The sequence below is a fragment of the Scatophagus argus genome, chromosome 9, assembly GCF_020382885.2.
Source record: "Scatophagus argus isolate fScaArg1 chromosome 9, fScaArg1.pri, whole genome shotgun sequence".
Classification (NCBI taxonomy): Eukaryota; Metazoa; Chordata; class Actinopteri; family Scatophagidae; genus Scatophagus; species Scatophagus argus.
Genome location: NC_058501.1, coordinates 15571642 through 15587570, shown reverse-complemented (window position 1 = coordinate 15587570; position 15929 = coordinate 15571642). Strand labels below are relative to the sequence as shown.

Sequence of the window (15929 nt, the reverse complement as noted above, 5' to 3'; positions counted from 1 at the left end):
TCCTAAACAAATCAGCTCAAAAATTTGGGACCACACCAGGATCCACCACACCTACCTGAACAAACAGACTGATTTGTGCAAACTGAACAAAACTGGTTTTACAGAATAACACATTTAAAGTTGTTTTTTTTTAACAGAGTTTAATTACAAAATGAATTAAACAAAAAGCAACTTGATGTGCTGATGAATATACAAATAACATAATGGGATGGATGAATCTCTTCGCAACCAGTGTAAAACAACGTAATCAGTGGAATGTAGATAGTTGTTGAGTTTGTTTTTTTTTTTAAATGGCCAGAGACATTTCTCCATAATTTAAATTCAAATCCCTGTAGAAAAAAAAAAAAACATGCTGCTATAACGGTTACAAATGTGTAGTCAAAGTATTATTCCTAAACCATTTTCAAAAGCCTGTAGAAATACACCAAATGTTATGGCTTAAAGAAATTATTGTGACAAAATATGCAACTGCGGTGTTGCACTGGCCATCAGCACCAGGGTAACACAGACTGAATAACTGGGAGAGAGTGGGATCCAACATATTCATCAGTTCTTCCTTTTGCCCTTGCTGGCAGCCTTTGCTGGTGTTACTGCAGGAACAGCTGCTTGGTAGAGAGCAGCAGATACTTTGTTGATGTAGTACAGTGCAAACAGGGAGAATATCAGGCTGGAAGAGAAAGAAAGGCAAAGCAAAGGAATCATTTTCTGTAAATAAAACCGATTCAGAAACTCAACAGTTGAAGCTGAAGAAGGTATTCCTGATCTGTAGGGGTCACATACCATGTGGTGACACAGACACGGTGTACCAGGCCAGAGGCAAACAGTGACAGGCACAGGCATAACAGAACTGGAAATTGAGAGAATAAATAAAAGTGAGGAAGGGTCTGGATGGTATATCAATGTACAGATGTGGGCTGTTCTCAGATACAATGTAAATACTGTCTGCATGTTAAACTACTGACAAACTCTGTTTAGACTGCATGAATTTTAATTCAGTGCTGTCACTACTTACTCTCAGGGAATATCTTGGCTTGGAATCCCTTCCCAAAAATCAGATTTTCCAGATTATTAAATGCCTGCAAATGAAGTTAAGGCGGACAACTCTTCAGTGAAGTTTTACATTCACATACAATTAGAAAACTCTCACTGGAGAATTTCCACACAAAAGATAATGACAGCATGGGATGTTCAGTAACAAAAAGGCTATTTTGAACAACACATGAAATACCAAAAATAGATAATAGTTTGAAGATTATCACTGTGGATTAAACCAGTTTAATCCAGGCTGTCATAAGTAGGATACAGTGAGGGAGCAGATGAAGAGAACTGAGCCCAGGAAACCTCCCAGGATGGTGAGCCACTCAGTAGATCCCAGCTGCTTACTGAACATCTGCATCCCAGCAAATACCAGCACTGACAACAGACTGGACAGCACTAGAGAGGTGCCTGTGTTCACTGCTAAAAGGCAAAGAAAATCAGTTTTATCGGACAAAGTTTTTAAGACACACGTGCAAAGTCCGTCACAAGGGAAAAGAAAAACTCACTGATGACACTGACCTTGATATTAATAGAATAGTATGTTGCAATAAACAACTGAAAAGTCAAAACACTTCAGCTGTAAGTAAACTAATATGAGTTTTCATCTGCTTGACTTCATCAGAGATTAAGATATTTTCTAAATACACTTATAAAGTGTGAGGACGTGGACTGCAGAAGCATAACGGCAACCAGGTTCGTTTCAGCTACTGAGAGTCGAGTTTTAACGAAAGAGGGTTGGCTGACTTTGAGAGCCAGTGTTGGAAAGACTTTCTGCCGCCTAACATAATCATTTAAGTTACAATGCTGTCAACGTATGAGCTACAACTTAAAAAAACAGTTAAAACGCGAAACTCTTTATAACGTAACGCCACGTCAGTGTTCGTCCATAAACGTTTCCGACAAATTGTTAGCTTAGCTGTTAGCTTTATGATAAGTTAAACAACTCACGTCAAAAGCAAAAAAACACGTCCGATTAATATCACGTTCCACATGAACAGTTTTATCAAGTATGCAGAGCCTTACTGCCTAACAATACTGCATAAACTTAAAATCACTGCTGGTCACCAAGATGTATCTATTCCTAAACGTCAGCATAAGCTAGCTAGCTTGCACATAGACGCTAACACCTTACTGTATTTACACAAATGCAGAATGGCTTCGTGAGATTGCACGAATGATTAATTAATCATAAGATACATACCCATGACTCAGTATTAATTTAGAGTCCTAGTAATGAAAAAGAAGTGAATTAGCTTTGCGTCAATTAATTGTCCCCGGCTCTAGGAACTAAAACTCTGTGCACCCGGTCAAAATGACAGGTGGGACCAATGGGCGGAGTCATGAAGGGAGGAAGAGAGGACCTATTTGCCCCGGTTACTTTGCAGTCATTTACGGACAGTATGAGTGTGGACAATTGCCTTCGCTCTTTTAAAAATATTCTCTCTAAACATCTTCCTAAACATCGGCAGTTACTCAACAATATCCATAAAAAGAATATTTTGCTTTGACAACGATTACGATTAAGTTAGGCTTTCTTCTTCTTTTCTCAGTGAACTTAACGAACAGACAATCAATGACAGTTTAAGAAAGAATTTGTACAAAATGTATCTGGGATTTTAATAATATTTAAAGATTTTTGCATGAAAATTTGACAGTTTGACAGAGAAAACCAAAACCACACCAGCATATACTGACAAATGAGCAATTATTTCTTGACAAAGTTAAGGAAAGTTATACCATCCTATTGAAACTAACCACTGTGGACATGTTAAAAGCACAACACAATAAGGTATACTTTCTGTATCTATTTCACCCTATATACATATATAAAAAGGCAGATAGTGACATCTATATTCCTATCGTGTTTGTTAGTGTATGCACGTTTCAGTGAAACACTGTTGTTCAGTTCAATTCTCTCTGCATCATTAACGAAATGCAGACCTTCTGTAGCTACAGTGTCTGTTGATACAATGATAGAAATGTCCACATCCAGACTGATTTGTTGCATTTGACATCAGGACTGTCTTCATAAAGGTTTCTTCTTCAGTCCAAAAACAGCTATAAACAGAAGAATCTCCACAAAAGCAGGTAGCACACTAGGAAGACAGACAGAAAGTGAAATGTAGGATTAACCATTAAAAACAAAGCCTACATACAAATACCTACATATAATCTGAAATATTTTTATAGCGGTTCTATCACTTCACTCTCTGAAAAGTAATACACTCTCACACACACACACCAACCTGCAAATGGCAAAAATAACCCAGTATGTCCAGCATTCCCACTTCTCAAACACAAAGAAAGACAAGGATACAGATGCGCTGCAGTGGACAGCCAGTGCTGGGTGTGATATCTGTCAGGGAAAAAAGACTTTTGGAAAAATAAACTCGCAATATTACACTAACCTGCAAATGGCAAGGATCCACCAGTAGATGTCACACTCCCACTGCTCAAATAGAAAGAAAAGTAGAGCCACTGAGGCACTGGCATGGACTCCCGTTGCTATTGTAGGCAAAGTGGCAAATATACAGGAGTTTGGAGTCATGGAATTGTATCTGATTTGATATATAGTTGATATAGTCTTTGGTTTGTGTTGAGGCTACCATCAACTCCAGGCCAAAATTAAATCCCACCTCCAGTTCTTTGTCCAGGAGGCAGATTTCATGGCACTTGTTACCTTTTTTTTCCAGATTATATTTGGGGTAAGTTTGCCTTAATAAGACATTTGGTATGGAAGAGTCAGACAACAAATGTGTGAAACTGTGTGGGATATATTTTTAGACCAAAATTCACATATTTTACCACAGCTGAGCTCCACAGTTGATGGATATTAAATGTGATTCACTTCTGTATGCATCAATTATATTATTCTAAATAAATCATCAATTAGGGACCAACACTGTAAGTGTGAAGGATACACAGAAGACCTTGGCTACAGTTGAACATGGACACCCCTGAGAAGAACCCAGCCAACTCGATAGCAAACAAACCGAGGGTGACCGCCAAAGCCACCACCAACCTGACACAAAGAGAGACGTATTAGAACGTGCGTATGCCACATTATCTTACGTTGTATACAGGTGTGTCTTTGTCAAATGTTGTCTTACTTTCTGTCTTCATTGTCATATTGCTCCTGCGTGAACTCCAAAGGCAAGCAAGCCTTCACGTTGTTTTCCTGTGAAACAAACATTTCAAACTGAGAAGCAGATATTAACTGTGGCGATACTATAATTTTTGTTATCACATCTCTTTTAATCCAAAGCGCAGAATGAAATCTGGCTCACTTACCCTCGACCAAAAGATTGTAATAACGATGACAAGGTGGGCTATGATAGTCAAGAACCGCGCAGGGACAAGGCTGCTGACAGCCGACATGCTAAGCGACAACTTACTTGATCAAACAATGAGTATACTTAGTGAAACACAATGCGCAAACAGCGCCGGACTGATGAAATGCTATTCACAGCACTTAAACTAGTGTTCTTTCGTCGCGCTTACTTAGCTATTAGCTGCAACCCGATAATTAAACTAACTTGATCCGAGGCGAACACAAACAACACCACTCGACGTTGAACGTTAGACGTAGAAGAACTGAGTGTAGTGATGCATTTACAACCAATCGCAGATAACACTTTTACATTATTGCGCCTTTGGGCGGTTGCTACAACAACCGAAAACTCCTACTTGAAGCCGGTGCGTTCTTAATTACACACCGGTTTCATCAACAATCGACATTCAAAGGTTCCGGACCCGGACAACAATTGAGGGAGGACTGTTCCTGTTTTTTTTTTTTTTTTTTTTTACCCAACACTGCCATCTAATGGCAACACGAAAACTGGGCCACATCTAAATTGGCAAATGGACATTTTAGGCTACGGAGATAGGAACCACCGACAATAACCAAGAGGTTTATTTTGAGACACTGAGCTGCTGATTAGTTAGGCTGTGAGGAGGAAGCAGGAATGAAGTGATGCGTTTCACACATATTTTATTCTTACAGAAATATCCTGCACCAACCGTTATCATATGAATATTCTGATGAGGCATATAAATATAGATATGCAACAGACTGCATTAAAATGAAATAGTTATTGCTATAACATAATATCACCAAAACCCACTTTAACGGTGAAACATATGATTCGTTCTTTAGGCAATGCGACTGTAATGTAGCCTGAATCAGTCTCTTCCAGATCCCCCCCTCCCCATCCTATTCCTACAACGACTAGACTCGTTTGCTTCGAGGCAGACAGCTCAGAATCGGCGTGTGCGCAACAGCACACACCAAGCACGGAAAACAACCGAGAGCAAATCTGTTGTTACGTTTTATCAGTTAAGGCCCAGGGTTGCTTCTCCTCGGTACGACTGACATAGCCTTCCCCTTGGCTTTTCCAGGAAAAAAAAAAGGTTTAGTTGTTCTATCCGAGAGAGAGCATCGTGGAGGCATGGCAGAAGCGGAGTTACAAACCTTTACCTCAATCATGGACGCTTTGGTTCGTATTAGTGTAAGTGTGACTCTCGTTTTATAACACGATGTATTTCAACCACGTGTGCTTATTTGAAATGATACACCGGTGTCATCAGCTTTTATTCCCCACCTTCATATTTATTTTCACAATTTTTTACCTTATTTCCCCTAGACCTGAATGCAGGCGCGGCTTGCGTATGAAGGACTGTGAAGCAATTATATCCTTTAGACGGTATTTGGCATCTGTTAAACCAAAGAGAGGTTTTTGGCAAATCTTAAGCTCTGCAATTTGTTGTGTTTCCATAAAAGCGAGACCACAAATATCATACACAAAAAACTAAACGTTGTAACAGATAAATCACAGTTTGATGTTTGATAAAACGTGTTGGCTAACAGTAGCTTCAAATACTTGCTTACCGAGGGCCGCACGCGATGAGAAGGCAGATGATGCACGTTGTCATAGAAACGGGATGCTGCGTGTAGTAGCTGCAGCACCGGAACAAGGCCTCCACAGCAAGTAACACCACAGACCGAGTATAAAAACTGAGAGCTATATTTATTTTATTGATTAGAAAATTTTCCCTCCCTCTTGGAAAAAGATCTGAACACATTACCAAACCAAGGTATCCTGTGCCAGTACCTGCTAAGCTAGTGCTACGTCTGTATTTTTCATGCTAGATACTGGCTAGCACCTGAAGTCAGGGAAAAGCTGTTTTGTCCTCCACATTTGCCCCCTCTGTACTCTGTATTATATCTAACACCTGCCTACATAACCAGTTTCCCTTCACGCCCTTGACTCCTACACATCTCACATATATTTTTTCAGGTCACAGGAGGTGCAGAGCTGTGGATTCTTTATTTATTCTAGTGGTTTAGACTTTATCCTCTCCCCTCCTCTCTAGTCTAACATGAAGAGCATGGAACGGGAGCTGCATTGCCCGGTGTGTGATGAGATGGTGAAGCAGCCCATCCTTCTGCCTTGCCAGCACAGTGTGTGTCTGCTGTGTGCAGCTGAGGTGCTGGTACAAAGAGGTTATCCTCCTCCAGACCTCCCTCCGGAGCCCAACTCACCGGCCTCCACACCCAACACCCGCTCCCCTCGACAGGCACGAAAACCCACACCGAGGACCCCTGACCGCCTGGAACGCGTCCTCAGAACAGGTGGAAGAATAAGCAAGAAGCTTAAATCTGAGTGCATGTATGTGTTTGGTGCAGCTGATGGGAATATTAAGTGGCCTGAAAGTAAAAAAAACTGAATGATCCCCACAAGTAGCCACCTAAGAGTGACATCGTAATTTAAAAATGCAAAGATTATGGTGTGATTTGATGTCACTGCTTTCTTATTATCTGAGTTTCAGTGGTGATGTAGCTGACACATCAGTATCCCACTATACATCCAGAGCTGTATGCATTCATGTCATGACTTATTTAAGCGCATGCAAAGCAAAGGCCACAGAGGCACAGAGAGTCAAGGCTCTAAGTATCTGTCGCGGAGGGGTGTTTTCAGATTGTATATGTAAGTAAATAGTGGTTCTTCCACAGTGAACTAACCTTTATTTATCAGTGTGTGTGTGTGTGTGTGTGTGTGCTCTCTCTGTTTATATACTGTATATATACAGCATGTGACAGACAGGGAAGAGTTCTTTTTGTCTTTTCTTTACACAATTTTTTTTCCTCCTCCATAACTCTGTCCATATCCCTTTCTCCCTCATCTCCTCTCCTCTATACACCTGTGTCCTTCTCCCAGTGTGTGGGACGTACCCAGGGCGGAGGCGGAAGGACACGGCCCCTCCCCCCATGCTGTTCCCATGTCCTTCTTGTCAGGAGGAAGTGGAGCTTGGAGAGAAAGGCCTGACCGACTGCCTCCGTAACCTCACGCTGGAGCGGATTGTGGAGAGGTGTGCATATGCACAAACAGTAGATATAGGATATACTGGAGCAGACAGTCACATGCAAAGTCAGATGCTGTTAATTCATCCTATGATAATGTCTCACCATCAGCCCATTAACAAAAAAGAAATCCCTTTAGCCAGTCCAGCATGCAATGAAGAAAGGCAGCAAATGAAGGGTTTTGTCAATACTGCTTTGAGTGAGACAGGAAATCATTTACTGGAATGAGCTCCAGTACTGAATCTTTCCCTTACTCCTGATCCAAGGCTCAACCTGAGAGCAGATTGCAGGACTAAGCTCAAAAACTGCAGTGTACCATGCGACAATGACTGTGGTGAAATGGTTTCACCACAGTTCTATGAAAGAGGCTTGGAGTGAAATACTTCGCATCCTCCTTTACTGTTAATTATCCTCTTCTCTTATCAGTTCAAATTACTGAAAATCAAAGAGAGAGCAGCTGCTTTTGAACAAAACTGTTGTGAAATGGAGGGAGAGAGTTATAGGGATAGGCAGTTTCTCAGGTTCATGCGCAGCAGTTTGATGAGTGCAGCTGCTCCCTCCCTAGGCAGTGGTTGTGTTGGTCAGGAAAGTGTGACAGTGCATGTTTTACTGCACAGGATGCACTAACAAGGCAGCTGCTGGTGATGTATCCAGGTCAGGCAGTTAAAGAGTTGGCCTCCTAACTACTGAAAAGGGAGCAGGGCAAACTCAAATGAGCTCAATCTTCTCTTTACTAAGTTTAAAGCACTCCTTCTTTCTTGCTTTCTTTGTTTGTTTAACTGTGTAAGTTCTGCCCTTATCTCACTGTCCCCCCTGTCTGCCCTTTAGGTATAGGCACACAGTCAGTCTGGGCAGTGTAGCCATCATGTGTGGGTTCTGTAAGCCCCCTCAGTCTTTGGAGGCCACTAAGGGCTGTGCTGACTGTAAGTCCAATTTCTGCAACGAGTGTTTCAAACTCTACCACCCTTGGGGAACCCCTCGAGCACAGCATGAGCACATTCTACCCACCAATAACTTTCGGCCAAAGGTTTGTCTGTTTTTGTGTTTTGTGCATCATAAACAGTAGCTTCTCTTCTGTTGTCATTGTGTCTTAATCCTCTTTTGTGCTCCAGGTGCTAACGTGCACAGAGCATGAGCAGGAGAGACTGCAGTGGTACTGCCGTAACTGCCAGAGGTTACTGTGCTCTTTGTGTAAGCTTCGTCGTGTGCATCATGGACACAAAGTGTTGCCCATTGCACAGGCCTACCAGGCCCTCAAGGTGAGCTTTTGTGTAGTTTGTTTTGACTGTGTTAAGATACAGATGTGAGCAGCCCTGAAATGTCAACTTCTGACTTGGTCTTACAGGAAAAGATTGCTAAGGAAGTCAACTTCATCCTGGCCAACCAGGAGACAATTCAGAGTCAGATCACTCAGCTGGAAGATGCCATCAAACAGATGGAGGTGAATTGTCTTTTCTCTGCTTTTCCTATCTCTGTTTTGTCAGAGTACCTGTAATTTTCCTCATGCAGTATCAGTATCATTTGTAAGAGGCTCTGCTGCAGTCATTTGCTGGGTTCAGTGGAACTGACCATCCCACGCAGCTTGGAATTGAATCTAGTTTTCAATGTTTTTGACACTCATCAACAACACGCTGATATTCAGAAGAAACTACCTTTTTAAAATTTTACGCAAATATGACAGCAATTGGCCAGCACAGTCGTGTTGTTCTGTGCAGAGTTTGCATGTTGTCCCTGTGCCTGTTTTGGGTTTTCTTTGGCTTCTTCCCACACTCCCAAAAACATGCACATTAGGTTAATTGGCTTCTCTACATTGCCCCTAGGTGTGAGTGTGTGCGTGTGTGGTTGTCTGTCTTTGTGTGTTGGCCTTGTGATTGACTGGCAACCAGTCCAGGGTGTACCCCACCTCTCGCCTGTAGTCAGCTGGGATAGGCTCCAGCCCCCCTGCAACCCTGATGGATAAGCGGTATAGAAAATGCATGGATGGATGATGGTAATCCATTTCCAGTCTACCCAGCCTTTACTTTAAGTACAGCTGCAGCTGAAGAGACAGGTAATATTACTGGGCCCTCTAGAGGTCTGTTGCTCTAGTGTAATGGCACACTTTTGTGTTGGTAGCAGCTAAGGTATTGTTTCTGTGTTTGTCATGTCCCCTCTCTGTCTCTCTCCAGGCAAACAGTGCAGTGGCTCTACATCAGCTGACCCACTGCATCCGAGAGCTGGGAGCGGCTGTAGCAGAGCGTCAGGGGGCCCTGACTCTGGCCCTGGAAGGATCCCGCAACAGGAGGGAGGAGGCCCTGTCTGCACAGGTCTCAGAGAGGCGAGGCCTGCTGGAGCATGCGGGCCTGATGGCCTTCACACAGGAGCTGCTCAAGGAGGGCGACCCACCATGCTTCGTACAGGCTGCCAGAGTCACTCACAACAGGTAACACACACTTATTCAACTGAGTCCTAAGCTCAGGAGGAATGGTTAGATTTAGCTTTCTGACATCTCTTCATTTAAGTTTTATTCCTTTTTTTTGAATTTTCTGAATAAAATCTTATGTGTGTGTCTCTCGCAGGCTAGTGAAGGCAATAGAAAACCTCCAGTGTTTTTCTCTTTCTGCTGATCCCTCCTTCAAACATTTTCACCTCGATGCATCCAAAGAGGTCAAGCTCATCCATGGTTTGGAGTTCATACGTGGTAGGCTCCTTTGTTTTCTGTGTAAAAGTGAAATGATACTTTACCAAGGCAAATTTACCAAAGGGAACCTCCTTCGCTTTGTCTCCTCCACAGCCCCACTGGCTCCAGTCATCGACACTCAGAAGACACTTGCTTACGACCAGCTGTTTTTGTGCTGGCGCCTCCCTCAGGACTCGGCCCAGGCTTGGCACTTCTCTGTTGAATACCAGCGACGAGCAGGAGGAGCTGCAGCCACATGGGGTGGCGTCAGATCCCCTAATGCTGCAACAGTGTGGCAGCGTCTGGATGAAGTGAGAGGGACCAGCGCTGTGGTTGATCGACTGCAGATAGACAGTGTGTATGTGCTCAGGGTGAGAGGCTGCAACAAAGCCGGGTTTGGAGAGTACAGTGAAGAAGTTTACCTCCACACTCCACCAGCACCTGGTGAGATATGTCCATGTATTATATTACATTATCAGTTTTTTTAATTTTCACATTTCATTCACTAAAAAAACTCATCTTTCCACTCTTCTTAATATAAACCACTCCTTTCATGGTTTCCAATGCAGTTACACTAAATTCGTTGAGTTTATAAGAATGAAGTGTACCTTAAATGGCTTGTAGAATAAGTAATGTAATTCAAGACTGGAATGTTTCTATCAACAACAGAAACAGAAAATTGGTGAAACAAGTTGGTTTTGCATTGGCAACCAAGAAAAAGAGCTGTTGACAGATTCAGTGTTTTGAGTTGGATATTTTTCTGGTTATTGTCATTTTTCAACTGATTGACTAATCTTGATGTTTCTGTTCTCTCCATCTTTTCATTTCCCCCATTTGCACTTGATTTTTTATTTTAGCTGTTTGCACCAAACCTTCCTTTTTCCATTACGTATTCCAGTTTTATCCCAGTCAGACTCTTTCCATTTCTGTCTTTCTTGCTACAGGTCTGTCTTTCCTTCTGCACTTGAAAAAATTGTCATGTCACTTTATAGTCCATAATTTCTTTTGTTATCATTCCTTCATAAAAAAAGTGTTTTATCAAAACTCTGTTATCTGATCAGTTGAAACAATATGAGTGACTGTTACCTTTACTCTGTTCCTCATGTTTCCTCCTCCTGGTAAAGCCACTTCTTAATACTTTTCTTCTCGAATGCACCTTTTCTCTTGATCTTCTAATCCCACTCTTCTTTAGCTCTTTATCCGTTATGTGTTCAGACTTGCTGTAGCCTGACTGTCCCAGCTTCAGGATCTAACCCCTCCTCCCTCCTGACTCCTTTCCATCACCTTCCTCGCCACCCTCCTCCCTCGTTACCCCTCCTTTCCACCCTGGTATGCCTCCTCTTCCCGTCCTCTCAGTGTTGAGTTTCTCCTTGGACTCACGCTGGGGATTGCATTCTGACAGGCTGGCATTGGGTAAAGGCCAAACTTACGCCCGCAGTGTGCCAGGCCTCTCCCTCCTGCAGGCTGCTGACCGCACACTCACTTCTTGTCACTTGACCTCTGACCTGCTGGTAGCTGACCGGGCTGTGACTCAGGGCAAACACTACTGGGCATGCTCTGTGGAGCCTAGTTCCTACCTGGTAAAGGTGAGACTGATGCTATCGGTGGTTATGGTGTTATAATGCGTTGTATATATAGAATCAGTTTTGCTGTATGTGCTGACTCAACATGGATATGACAAAAGCCTTTTGTCTTTCTGACTCTCTCTCAGGTGGGAGTAGGGCAGGAGGCCAAGCTACAAGAGTGGTTTCACCTCCCCCAGGATATGGCCAGCCCTCGGTAACTAAATCTTACTGTCTCAAATATAGATTTTAGGTCAGTTCTCACTAAAAAGTCTGCTTCAGAGACCAATTTTTGCTTGTTCTGACAAGAAATGTAATATACTTACTGACAAATGCAGGTATAAATGGGAATTTATCTCACTCTTGATGACATAAGCACATTGGCTAACACACCCACAGAGGATTAGGAGCCATTTCAGAATTGTTCCGTTCTGCATACTTGAAGCAACGTTATTTGATTTTTAATTATTTTTTCTCACCACTTGGGGCAGTAGAAGTTTGTGTAATTCCTACAAGTCATCATTTGCTGCTGCTGCTTAAGGAAGGGCTGATGTGAGTGACCCAACAGAGTATAGCTGCAGTCCATAAACAAGTAGCTGAGAGGCCCCAAAACACTCTGAAGAGCTGAAGTTGAATGCAAGGTCAGGAGGTACTTAACTGTGAGTTCATCACAAGGAATTACGTATGTAAGTGTAGTGAATAGTACACATTCCTAGTGCATACTATCTGGCGTAATAAGGTGCAGTATGCACCACAGTATTTACTTTAGTGACCCTTCAAAGTCGAGGAACTTCTGATTAATCTTTTTATTTCTGCAGTGCTAACACACATCTGCATGATCTCTACGGTTAAATTTGTGCACACTTCACTCACTAATCTTGCATAACAGCTCTGCAAATATACAATCTGTTAGTATTTAGTTGAGGTAACAACAATCCCCACGGAGCTGTGATCAGGAATAACGGGATTCATTCTCTGATAATATCACTGTATTACTGTGTTTTTTAGCTTTTAAAACAGGTGTAAAATGGAAACTGTCATCAGGTGTAAAGCTAGCAAGTGTAGTATTTCACATTATCAGGGTGCTTCTGTACTCAGGTATGCTGTTGTATTGTAATTTAATTAAAAAACACAGACATTTTGCTAATTTGCTTAGTCTGTGTCTTGTTGGGACTGATTTTGTCCTCCCCCCCTCCCTCCCCCCAGGTGTGACCCAGACAGTGGCCATGACAGTGGGGCCGAGGACGGCCAAGACTCCTCTCCCTTTTGCTTCCTCACGATGGGCATGGGCAAGATCCTGCTTCCTCAGGGGCACGGTCACAGTCAGAGCCAGGGGGACAGCCACAGCCAGGGGGGAGGGCACTCCCACAACAGCAGCCAAAGCAACCTCCCTCACCCTCACACTGCTCCTCTGCCACCACGACTCGGATTGTGTCTGGACTGTGACAAAGGACGTGTCACTTTCTATGATGCCCACTCATTGCGGATCCTGTGGGAAGGTCACGTGGATTGTTCGGCTCCAGTGTGTCCGGCCTTCTGCTTCATTGGTGGGGGGGCCCTGCAGCTGCAGGACCTCGTGGCCAATCGGAGCATTGAGGAGCCGCCGCCACGGAGGGTAACGATCCAAACACGTGCAACAAATCTCAGTAAATAATTTGCAGTGAGATGGCAGTTGATGGGCACAGTTCACTCGGTGTGTAAAGTGTTTCTCATGTCTGTAGAATTGAAAGGTGGTTTATATTCACCACCTACTGTGAGCTGGTAATTAATTGCCTTGATCCTGTCAAACTTCAATACTTGATTGAACTTTAACTGCTGAATACGGTTATGTTTTTCCTTTAAATGTGATTTTTGAGATCTGATGTTGATTTGCATTTGCACTTGGCCTGAAAATATTAAATGTGTTTGCTTTCTTCTTTCCTCGATTTTGCTATCCCCCTATGGACGTTGTGGCTGAAGTGATTTTAGACTATGCAGAATTCTGTTTATAGGGTAAGCTAAACACCTTTATAACAGCTGAAAAAAATCTGTTTGCAGTCTGTTTTACGCTTAATTTGTCCCACAATGATTGGAAAGCACACTTTGCATGAAAGTGTAACTAGGATTCATAACTTAAATATATGCAGTCACCCTGTAAAAGCACCTCAGATGTACTGTATGTCTAATTTTATATCTTCATTTTTTTTATATAGCCCTGACAAGAGTGAACATTGAGTATATAATTTAAAAAGAATGCAAATTTTTGTCAGTTGTTGAACTGAAAAGCTCTGATATCAGGATCACGTGTCTCTGTGTCTGCAGTCCCAGTTGGTATTTTATGTAGTTGCTGTTTTGCATTTCAAAAAGGAACTTGTGTGGCATTTTGGCTGGTTGAACAAGCTCAGAGTTGCCTGAATGTTTTCAGATTACAAGCGAAATCAAAGTAAAAAAACACTCTGAGGAATCATACCCTCATTATGCTGTTTGACTTAATAACATATGAATACATTTCACTGTTTTACATTTTGACGAAAGCTAAAAATGTGGATGGCCTACTTGTTCAGTATTAAACTGTGGTGTTAGAGTGATTTGCACACACATATTAATGACAAGCTTGGATGGATGGCAAGGTAAGCATCCCAGGTAGGCTAATGGAAGAGGCCTGGTTGACTTTTTTTTTTTCTTTAAAGGTTTTGTTTCTCTTACTGCAAGTGACAGTAGCTCATCCACTTACTGACTAAGCTGATTCACACTTATGTTTGGGGAATGTAAGAGCCCAGTTATGTATCATTTCAGTGCAAGAGATTGTCTATATTGTAATATTTTCAAATTGACTGGCTCAGACTGTATTTTGATATATGATTTTTCTTGTATGCGTGTGTGTGAGAAAGATTTGGCTATGACTTTCATGCTTTCTAATGTGTGTATGTGTGTATCCTGTCTTGAGTGATTTGTCTAGACTCCTCTACTTGTGATACAGCACAGCACTTGAATGACTTTAGATTGTAGCATCACAGAAATCAGAATCTCTTAATTTAGATTTATCTTTGCCGGCAGAATGTTTCTGTCATGTCACAAGAAATCAATAAATGGCTGATAACTAGACCGCGGAGTCACTTAATGATCACATGATGTTATTATGAAATTGTTTTCCCTGCTCTCAAAAGCTCCCTCAAAAAGGTTTCAGAATAATGTCATGTATAACTTTCCATTATACAAGACAGTTTCAGTTTTTTGTCTCTGACTCTATGGGTTGGAAATCTTATTTTCATCATCAACTCTCATTTTCCCACCCCACAGCCCAAACGGTAAACATGCTTTGGTAAAATATAACTGTCAGTTGATATATCATGTGTCTTAGAGTTGTCACATTTTGACTGACTGTCAACAGCAGAACAATTCTCTATAAGGGATTATGAAACCAGACTCTCCTTGTTCAATATAATGGAAGGACTGATGCCTTTATGAGAGTGTGGTGCCCTCCTGCATGCAGGGGCAAGCGTACCCTTAATTACTCGAGTGTGCCAGAGTTGCATGAACATGTAAAGAGGATCTTTTGTGCCACAGGGCTTAAATATAATCAGCCTATTCTGCACAGAGTCAGGACACACCTTATGGGACATCTGATACAGAACAACAGCAACATAAGGAGGCAGGCTAAAAACAGATATATGTGAGTAGATGTCAGTGCAAGAGAAGCTTGGCGGTTCAGTAAGTGAGCCAGTTGGACTGGTAGTTGGAACACTGTTTTAACATTCAGACAGTGACAAATGGGAATGTTACACAAAGGTAAAAGAGGTTACGGATATTGTGTAACACCAGAGAGGTTGAGCATTTGTCATTGTCTTTTTACAGGGAGCTGTTGCAATAAAACCACTGCTGGAGTTTTCTCCAATTATCATCTGTCTGTTGCAGGGGTTTGCAATCTTAAAGTTTTACCATTAGGTGGCGACATTGTTTGTGCTGTTTTGACTGCCTTCTGTCTTGTGTAAAAAAAAAAAGGTTAGTCAGTAACAGGTGCAACAGATATGTGTCAACACTGACTTGTCTGGTCACAAACCTGTGAAGACAGGTCAGATATTGCGAGTTGGGAGCTTACAGCTTCTGTTTGGTTCCTCTCTGCAATCTTTGTGTCATTCACTGCATGTGCAATTTGCAAAGATAGACTAATTTTCATATAAAGTCCCTTGAGAGGATGTAAAGTTCACAGTCTTCCATAGGCTAGTAATTATATTTAATTACATTGTATTTACACCACATATACTAAAAGTGACACATACAACAGAAAGTTTAAGAATATCTCTAACTAAACTAAACTAAAAAACATCTA

General features: G+C 42.0%; 3 protein-coding genes across 8 annotated transcripts; 1 reads left to right on the top strand and 2 right to left on the bottom strand.

Moving 5' to 3' along the window:
- Positions 1-312: 312 nt before the first annotated feature.
- On the bottom strand, positions 313-2395 carry krtcap2 (keratinocyte associated protein 2). 2 transcript variants are annotated; one of them, XM_046398919.1, is made up of 5 exons: positions 2240-2395; positions 1304-1458; positions 1013-1076; positions 781-847; positions 313-667 (listed from the first exon to the last, which is right to left on the bottom strand). In XM_046398919.1, the coding sequence occupies exons 1-5, from the start codon at positions 2241-2243 to the stop codon at positions 547-549; spliced, it is 411 nt and encodes a 136-aa protein (XP_046254875.1). In that variant the 5' UTR covers positions 2244-2395; the 3' UTR covers positions 313-546. The 2 variants fall into 2 exon arrangements, with proteins under 2 accessions (XP_046254875.1, XP_046254876.1); XM_046398920.1 differs by having other exon boundaries at positions 1304-1455; positions 2240-2386.
- A 235-nt stretch (positions 2396-2630) lies between these two features.
- Positions 2631-4769, bottom strand: LOC124065365 (transmembrane protein 107-like). Of its 3 annotated transcripts, none has more exons than XM_046400686.1 (5): positions 4330-4769; positions 4149-4216; positions 3960-4060; positions 3285-3381; positions 2631-3134 (listed from the first exon to the last, which is right to left on the bottom strand). In XM_046400686.1, the coding sequence occupies exons 1-5, from the start codon at positions 4414-4416 to the stop codon at positions 3065-3067; spliced, it is 423 nt and encodes a 140-aa protein (XP_046256642.1). In that variant the 5' UTR covers positions 4417-4769; the 3' UTR covers positions 2631-3064. The 3 variants fall into 3 exon arrangements, with proteins under 3 accessions (XP_046256642.1, XP_046256643.1, XP_046256641.1); XM_046400687.1 differs by lacking the exon at positions 3285-3381 and adding an exon at positions 3447-3543 and having other exon boundaries at positions 3969-4060; positions 4330-4767; XM_046400685.1 differs by lacking the exon at positions 3285-3381 and adding an exon at positions 3447-3543 and having other exon boundaries at positions 4330-4766.
- Positions 4770-4863: 94 nt separating this feature from the next.
- Positions 4864-14698, top strand: trim46a (tripartite motif containing 46a). Of its 3 annotated transcripts, none has more exons than XM_046400640.1 (12): positions 4864-5546; positions 6412-6670; positions 7257-7407; positions 8228-8426; positions 8512-8658; positions 8745-8840; positions 9568-9821; positions 9958-10079; positions 10173-10502; positions 11415-11644; positions 11770-11837; positions 12827-14698. In XM_046400640.1, the coding sequence occupies exons 1-12, from the start codon at positions 5487-5489 to the stop codon at positions 13272-13274; spliced, it is 2364 nt and encodes a 787-aa protein (XP_046256596.1). In that variant the 5' UTR covers positions 4864-5486; the 3' UTR covers positions 13275-14698. The 3 variants fall into 3 exon arrangements, with proteins under 3 accessions (XP_046256596.1, XP_046256598.1, XP_046256597.1); XM_046400641.1 differs by lacking the exon at positions 4864-5546 and adding an exon at positions 6010-6132; XM_046400642.1 differs by lacking the exons at positions 11415-11644; positions 11770-11837; positions 12827-14698 and adding an exon at positions 10916-11374.
- The last annotated feature ends 1231 nt before the right edge of the window (positions 14699-15929 follow it).

Bases quoted from the DNA above. Each gene is read 5' to 3' on its own strand.
- krtcap2 (XM_046398919.1), bottom strand. The intron at 1,077-1,303 runs GTATCCTACTTA...CTTCATTTGCAG, and splicing joins TCTTCATCTGCTCCCTCACT to GCATTTAATAATCTGGAAAA. The intron at 848-1,012 runs GTAAGTAGTGAC...CTCAATTTCCAG, and splicing joins AGCCAAGATATTCCCTGAGA to TTCTGTTATGCCTGTGCCTG.
- LOC124065365 (XM_046400686.1), bottom strand. From the start codon at position 4,416: ATGTCGGCTGTCAGCAGCCTTGTCCCTGCGCGGTTCTTGACTATCATA. The intron at 3,382-3,959 runs GTATCCTTCACA...TATCACACCCAG, and splicing joins CTGTAGCCAAGGTCTTCTGT to CACTGGCTGTCCACTGCAGC. The intron at 3,135-3,284 runs GTTGGTGTGTGT...CTGTCTTCCTAG, and splicing joins GTTATTTTTGCCATTTGCAG to TGTGCTACCTGCTTTTGTGG.
- trim46a (XM_046400640.1), top strand. From the start codon at position 5,487: ATGGCAGAAGCGGAGTTACAAACCTTTACCTCAATCATGGACGCTTTG. The intron at 5,547-6,411 runs GTAAGTGTGACT...CCTCCTCTCTAG, and splicing joins ACGCTTTGGTTCGTATTAGT to TCTAACATGAAGAGCATGGA. The intron at 9,822-9,957 runs GTAACACACACT...TGTCTCTCGCAG, and splicing joins GCCAGAGTCACTCACAACAG to GCTAGTGAAGGCAATAGAAA.